The sequence below is a fragment of the Ciconia boyciana genome, chromosome 13, assembly GCF_034638445.1.
Source record: "Ciconia boyciana chromosome 13, ASM3463844v1, whole genome shotgun sequence".
Lineage (NCBI taxonomy): Eukaryota > Metazoa > Chordata > Aves > Ciconiiformes > Ciconiidae > Ciconia > Ciconia boyciana.
Genome location: NC_132946.1, coordinates 12,827,405 through 12,834,930, shown reverse-complemented (window position 1 = coordinate 12,834,930; position 7,526 = coordinate 12,827,405). Strand labels below are relative to the sequence as shown.

General features: G+C 40.3%; 1 protein-coding gene across 9 annotated transcripts in view; it reads left to right on the top strand.

Annotated features, from left to right (window-relative positions):
• CLEC16A (C-type lectin domain containing 16A) overlaps positions 1-7,526 on the top strand; it is a 190,136-nt gene continuing 182,610 nt past the window's right edge. For all 9 annotated transcript variants that reach the window (XR_012045029.1, XR_012045027.1, XR_012045030.1 and 6 more), the window contains exon 1: positions 1-214. Coding sequence is in view for 5 of the 9 variants with exons in the window: in XM_072878557.1 (XP_072734658.1) it covers positions 135-214 (80 nt within the window). In the remaining 4 variants the exon portion in view is untranslated. The remainder of the gene's footprint in view (positions 215-7,526) is intronic.

Below are 7,526 nucleotides of genomic sequence, written 5' to 3'. Positions count from 1 at the left end.
TTGGCGCTTGTGTGCGCCGGTGGCTGCCGCTCTTGGGGCTCCTTCCCGGTCTCCGCCCGTCCCTCGCTCGCCCTTACCCGCGGGGCTATGAAGCCCTAGAGCCCCGCGGACCGTAGTGACCCTTCGCCGCCAGCATGTTCGGCCGCTCCCGCAGTTGGGTGGGCGGCGGGCACGGGAAGGCCGCCCGCAGTATCCACTCCTTGGACCACCTCAAGTAAGCGCGGCGCCGGCCGCGGGCTCGGGGGCAACTGTGAGGGCAAAGCGAGTCGGGGGGGGGGGGCTGTCGAGGGGAGCCGTGCTGCGGTCGGCTCTCCCAGGTTGTGAGGGGACTCGGAGGGTACGAGCCGGCGCAGGGGGAGGTAGGCGGACGGGCTCCGTCTGCGGAGCTGCTCGGGCAGGGTTTTCCCTCGGAGAGGGGTGCGGAGCGGGGCCGGGGTGGCTGGGAGGCGTCCCGCAGGAGAGGGGGTGAGGAGGGAGGCGGCTCGCAGGCGACGCTCCCCAGTCGCTCGCTCTCTCCTCGCCTGAGCGTTTTGGCGGAGCTCTCCCGAGCCGAAAGCTGCCGGAGCAATTCACCAGCGGCGAAGGAGGCTCTCTGTGCGGTGTGGGCCGGTGTCTTTCTCATGGAAATCTGCCTCTTCGTCCCAAAATACCTTCAGGGCAGACGCGGTTCCGTGATGTCATGTCACACTCATGGCTGCGATACGTGTTTGTTTGATTTTTAATGATGTCACAGGGTCATTCCGTGGAGTAGAGTGTAAGAGGTGATAAATACAGGAAATATCACATTCCTCTCGAGGGAGAACTTTGATTGTTTCCTGGTAGTGGCTAAGACGGGGAAGAGAGGAGCCTGGGCCCAGCCTATAAACAGTATAGACCTTTTGAGGGGGGTGTGTGGGGATCTTAGTAGTCAGCAGTGATTCGTGGTAGTCAGGATGGTGGTTTTGCAGGTCCAGGGGATGTAACCTGGTTAGAGGGCTCAGCAACTGGTGCAAAAGTAAGAGAATTGTAATGTTAGTCTCCGGAATCTGATATCCTTGCATTACTGCTGACTGCAGAAGGTGGAATACTTTTTCTAGCTCTGCCATTGGAGAGTTGGAAGGATGGCAAGGGATAAAACAATTTTAAATTCTCTGTTCCATTTTAAGGGTTCCACCATTGTGAGAAAAATGAGATCCACTGTTATAGCTTCTCTTTCTACTGAACAAGAAAAGGAGGTCATTAAGAGGGGAAGCATCTTCTAAATGAAATCACTGTGAATACATAGCTCATTAAGAAATAAGTGGCTGGTAGTTTTCAACGACTAGTCAAATTACAAGGAGGACATGAATGGGGTCTGACAGTAATGAGCAGGATGCACTTATACAAGATTTGGATCTTGCAATTACTTTATCAAGATGATTTATGGATTCTGGTTCTTGTCTCTAAACTGGAAAAATGTTCCAAACCAGCAAGACTAATTGAAATGCATTACTTTTTACCAAACACAGGGAAATCAAGTCCATAAATATAAAACTGATGAGGCAGCAGCACTGCAGAAAGTAATTTTGAAAGCATGGTAGGTCGGACTAGTAAGTCAACATGATCTGGCATTGCAGGAAAAAAGGGAAAAGTCATACTCAGATATAAACATAGGAATGCTGTATTTGACATGCAAGGGGTAGTCATTGGGTACTACTCAGCACTAGTGGCACTTTAGATCTATCTGGTTTTGATATTACCCTTGAAGACAGGGGAAGAATGCTGATACATGATGAAATTTGAAGAAATTTAGTTTAAGTTTAGAAAAAGTAGGCTGGTGAGAGGGAGACTTTAGGTTGTTAGAATCCTTCAGGCAAGAAAAACACGATCATATGTTCTCTTGGGGCCACAGAGGGTGGAAACTGTGATACCCTGTTCAATTTGCAGCAAAAGGGAATTAGGCTATAGATGTTGTGGCTTGTGCTTGACTTCTTATCTGGGAATTGAAGTATATAGTTCTCTACTGAAATACTAGCTTTGGTTTGTTTGCTTTTTTGCATGCGATTTCTTTATGAAATCTAAAATGACAGTGTGTAAAGGACAGACAAGACCTTTGATCTGTTTAGACCATATACATTTTAAGTATTTGTTTAGCTAGGCTTTATGAATTTCAGTTTCTGGCTAGATGTCAACAGCAAAGGTAGCTACCTAGTGGTAAAGTGGAATTTAGGGCTTTTCTAAGGTAGCAGTTGAAGTGGGTAAAGTAACAGAAGGAAAAAGAGCAAAGAACCTTCGTTTCGGGGTCATGAAAGTAAGTCAATCTTGATGAGCTCACCATCTTGTGAGCTGTCTGCATTCTCATCTTTTCAACTCATCAAAAACCCATGTTGTGTTCCATGTGAATGAGCTGAGTGGAACACACCAACCTTGCTATTACAGGTTAGCTTAGCCTATAAAAGGCATATTATGCTATGTTACAAGAGTGAAATTAGCCTGGGTTGTCCTTATGGGAATATTTTTATTTTTTAACATGCATAATGTAGGGTTTAGTCTAAATTGTAAGCAATACACCTGTTTAGTAATACTGAGAGAGTTATTGCTTTTTGTCAGTAAATGTTGGATCTGGAACTTCCTTTCCCATCAGCTTCAATGCAGTTTGTTTGAGGCTTGCTTTTGAAGTTTGACTATTCAGTATTTCTGCAAACGTGCCATAGAATGGATTGGCTAAAGGAAAATTGTGAGGCTGTTTGTATTAAGTGTTTTGATACAGTCTCTTGGTCTAGTGAAAACAGTTACAATTTAATCCAGCTTTCTAATACCTTGTTGAATTGCAATCTAGAGAGGCTATGAAACAGTACTATGCACTGCTTGAGTGCTTCTGACTATTATTTTTCAGAGAACTTGATATTTTTGTGCCCTTTGGTTAGTAATTGAGGGAATGTCAATAACAATAAATGGAGAAAGCCTAAATATTCTGGAAACAGGAGCAATGTTAGTGATTGCTTGTGAAAATGGTCTGAAATGACTTGTTTATCTTTACATGAGATTGTGTCTGAAACAAGGCTAGAATCCACTTCTTAAAGGTGGCACCCAGCATTTTAAAATGAGACCTTTTTTTCCTCCCTTATATAGTCCTCTGCTCTGTTTATTATATGATTCCAGTTCTAAAAGCAAATATATCAATGCTGTTTAGGCAACAGTCTGTCTTGCTACACAAACCTTGAAGGTAGTGCTTTCTCATGAGCTGCGTGTTCTCCTCTTTCTCTTGTGGCCTACCTTTGCACATAAGCTCTCTTGTGTAGTTCAGGGTTTCTTACAGTTCTCTCCAGTGGCTGACTGTGATAGTCACTGTACGCTGTTTCTGCAGCTACACACCTTAGGAGCTGTGACCTATGGTTAAAGTATCAAGAAGTCTTTCATATGGCTCAGTTGAGGATAGTCTAAACTTAGCAGATGCATGGTCAGATCTCCTTGAGAGCATAACTGTATCTTCTTTCCCCGTCTGTCTACAAACTTTGACTTTGCATTGGAATGGATGAAGAGGATTTACATCATTTTTCACAGTAGTTAAGTGGTGATACCATAACCATTTCTGAAGAGTTTATCTGATGGTATTTCTGGTGTTCCTGCTAAAGTGAAAGGCTTTGGAAGTTCAGCTTAGTATCATTGTTTCTAGATGCAAATTTTTTTCCTACTTTTCTAAGAGGTATTTTACATAGCCCTGTTGTTACCTTCAAGTACCTTTCCCATTGTTGCTTCTACACTTGGTATTTTAATTGCATACTGATTGCACAAAAGGTTTTATATCATCAGAGTTGGGTGCTGAACACTTCTCATGACTTGGTCAGATGTAGCGTCCATAAACATGTATGGTTGAAGACTTGTTTCACAGCTGATTCATTTCTGGAAGTACTGCCCATGCTATACATCGAGTTTCCTCTATGAGAACAATATGTAATTACATAGTTAGAGGCAGCATGAAGAAGCAAGCATGTTATGGTTAAGTCTGGGGTTTTTAAATTTGAGTGCTTGACTTCCTAAACTCTTATCTATTTTAGTGTATTTTTGTAAGTAATAAATAGGAAAGTCATGAATACACACTTTCTATGTTAAAGAGTTATTATGTTATCCCTTTGAGCATGGTTTCTTACCAGAAAAAATGTTCAGAATTTTGTCTTATTAAGTTGCTGGCAAAATCTCCCACTGATTTTGATGGTGTCAGGTGCTTTGACACTTCCTGCATGGTGGGTTTTTGTTAGGTTTTTGTTTGTTTGAACCCAGTCTTCAGATATAGAGAGACAGAGATGAGAAAAACCTCCTCTTTGAGGGTTTAGCATTTTGGACCACAAACTTGACCTCTTTATAATCAGCATTTAAAGACAGGCTTTAAGGATTTATGTGAATATAAAAATAATGGTTTTGTGTGATACTTTATATTCTCTTGATATGGTATGTTGCATGTCTGGTAAGAGAAACAAGTATGTGCATGCTTTCTCATTCATTTTCAAGTAAGTAGATAAAGGAATACCTTGAAAGTGAAGCCCAGGTTTTCTCTAAGTGCATCAGTGTGTTAGCAAATCAAGGAACTTTGCAGTAATGTTGATATTAAGTAAATTCATTTGTAGTTAAAATATTCCTGACTATTAAATGTTTCTTGCTTTTTGCGTCTGTAATGCTCTAAGTTGCATAGACTACTGAGGTGAGGTAATAGCATGTAATTCTTCCCACTGCTTCCCATTCACTGAGTTCTGTTGGAGTAAACTTTATTCCCAAGTTTGCATAATGTAACTTATTAATGTGAAATACATGTTCACAGATGCAATAATTTATATATTACTTCAAATAAATAGACTAAAATATGTGAAGTAGTGTAGCATTAATTACTCTCTTTAAACTAACTCAGGAAAAATACTTACAGATTGCTGTGGAATGAACTGTTCTGATTTAATTGCCTTCTGTCTTCAGCTGTTCAGTGTTCATTAACTGATGTATGCTTAGAGCAGTGACTTAGTTCTTGCTCTGTCTTTTGATTCACTGTCCTGATAATACATGTAGTGCCATAATGGGAAGTTTTTGCAGGGCTTGTGTGCCATGTGCTCTTTTAGAAGGCCCTGAGAATTTTCATAGGTGGGCAGATTTAAACTCCCACATCTTCACTGTGAGCCATCACACTGTCAGTCTCCATAGAAGGAATCTTGAACCATGATCCTCAGATTAGTTGAAGAGGATTTGCAGGTGCTCTTTGACTTGCTGTTTAGTGACTTCTGTTACGGTACGGCACGTGACCAGGCAGTTACGACTGTAGGAGATAGCTATGAATCAACTTTTTCTAAAATGGTTTCAATGTGAGCAGTTTCTGTTCTGGATTTGGAAAATTAGTATTGATTTGAGGGGAAAAAACAGCATGAAGAGGGAGAGAAAATTTTTTACTGACGCAAAAGAGTATGAGAAGCTAATCTTTTTCCCCCTCCTGCCATCTTTTCCCTTTTTCTTCCTCTTTCCTCTGCTGTCTGGTAGGTTGACCTTAATATGATGTAGGCTTTATCACATTGCTGATTGGGGGGGAGGGAGCGGGGGGACAGGCAGGGAAGGGAGTATGCCGTATGTCAAGTTTGTTAAAACTGTGAACTTCTGAGAGTTGTTTACCTTTCGGTGTCCTTGTGCAGAACTCAACACAGTAAAATCATTATTTGATGATTAAGCAATATCAAGATCAGCAAGCATATAGCATTTTACCATAACAGCATAATAAACTTCTCTGAAATAGCTTCTGCTTCCTGCATGGCTTATGAGGACAGACTCTGTCTTGCAACAGGTCCTGTGAAGCTCTGGCCAACTGAGTGGCAGCTCAGTGGTTGAAGAAGGTTCCCCAAACCAAATTTAGCAAATTTTAATTAAACTGTGAATATGATCAAACTTTTTTTTTTTTGTTGAATACAGGCATGAAAAGGGTTCTGAAACTAGGTAATATCTTGTTTTGTCTTCATAAGGCTGATAAATAGTTGGAACAGCCTGATATGTGTGTTCAGTTAAATGGCATTTTAGTCTGCAGCTGCACGTTTGCCCTGTGCAGTGATTCAGTTTCTTAGTGTAGATAAAATTGATGGGAATACTGTTTTCTGAAATGTGATTTCAAGTCTGATTTTTACCTAAACTTCTGAAACTTACTTTAAACCAGACACCCCAAAATTTTCTCTTAGAAATGCACAGTGTTTCCTGGAACCCTACAGTAGCTTGGCAAAATTGTTTTTTCTATCTTTTACATAATAGCTGCTTGAGGCCTTTGGGTCTGTTGCTTAAAAATTAGCTTCTTGAACTTCTGAACTCCTGCATTGTACTAATAAGATTCCTAAAATTTCAACCTGAGTCACTGAACAAACTTTCATGGAATCCAAACCAATAATGATAGGCTGCCCCAGAGTCAGGACATGCAGGCTGTTTTCCCAAAAATAGATTCTGGGAGTTTTGATTAACTCCACTTTTCATGGGAAGGTTGATAGTATGGAAAATCTGCCTTCCTTCCCAAATGTTTGTGAGTGTATTGCACAGATAATCCTGAATGCTCCTGGTTTTCAATGGATTGCAGTATAGCAATATATGATCTGTATTCAGTAATCTAAACTCTCGCAGTTTTAAAATGACATGAAATTCCTCTGATTATATTTTTTTATTTAATTACTTTCATAATTGTGCACCTTTCTTACATCCATCCTTTTTCTTTATTACTATATAAAAGAAAAAAAAACAACCCAGAGGGAGAAAAGCAGTGGTGATTCTTGTGCTTTTATTAGAATTTGCCCCCCTGCCTTTTTTTTTTTTTTTTTTGACAAAGGGAAGTAATGTTTGATGTAACATCTTATTTAGGAAAAAAAAGAGAAATGTGCTTCCTTGACCGAGTAAAATTCTGAGACTTACAATACAAGCCTGTCAAATTTTATTTAGCTTCCTGTCACCTGTGTAATATAGACATACTTTTTTTTTTAACTTCACTGGACAGACATAAACTCTTGCCCTTTGAGATGGGAAAGCTGGAATTTGCCACCTTTCCAATCAGTATTTCTATGCTTGAAGGGCCAGAGACCTGATGATTAAGCTTTGCCAAGATGAATGCATAATCTTTGACAGTCCTGATTATTAACCATCAAATTGACATGAGTCTGTAAAGTGTCTCTGCAGACAAGAGAAGGGATCTAACTTTTCTAGTTAGATCTGCATGTGCCTCTTTCCAGAATTAGACTTTCCCATATCAGCTACTGCATGCTTACCTGCTTCTTCTATTTCTCCTTTTTCTTGCTCATCACTCCTTTGACTTTAACATACTTCCAAAGAAATTCACTAGGTTGCCATAAGAGGCACCATGGGACAAGTGTTACATAATTTATAATCCTATGTTAGCATATGCATAAGCATTCATAACTCACCTGGCTAGTTATGGATTTGTTTTGCTTGTCACATATTCTGTTTAACAATTACTTTTCTCTCTGCATCAATATTAAAAAGAAACTTTAGGATTTTAAAATTGTACAAGGATTAGATATGTGTGTATGTGTTTGTCTACATTAAGTTAC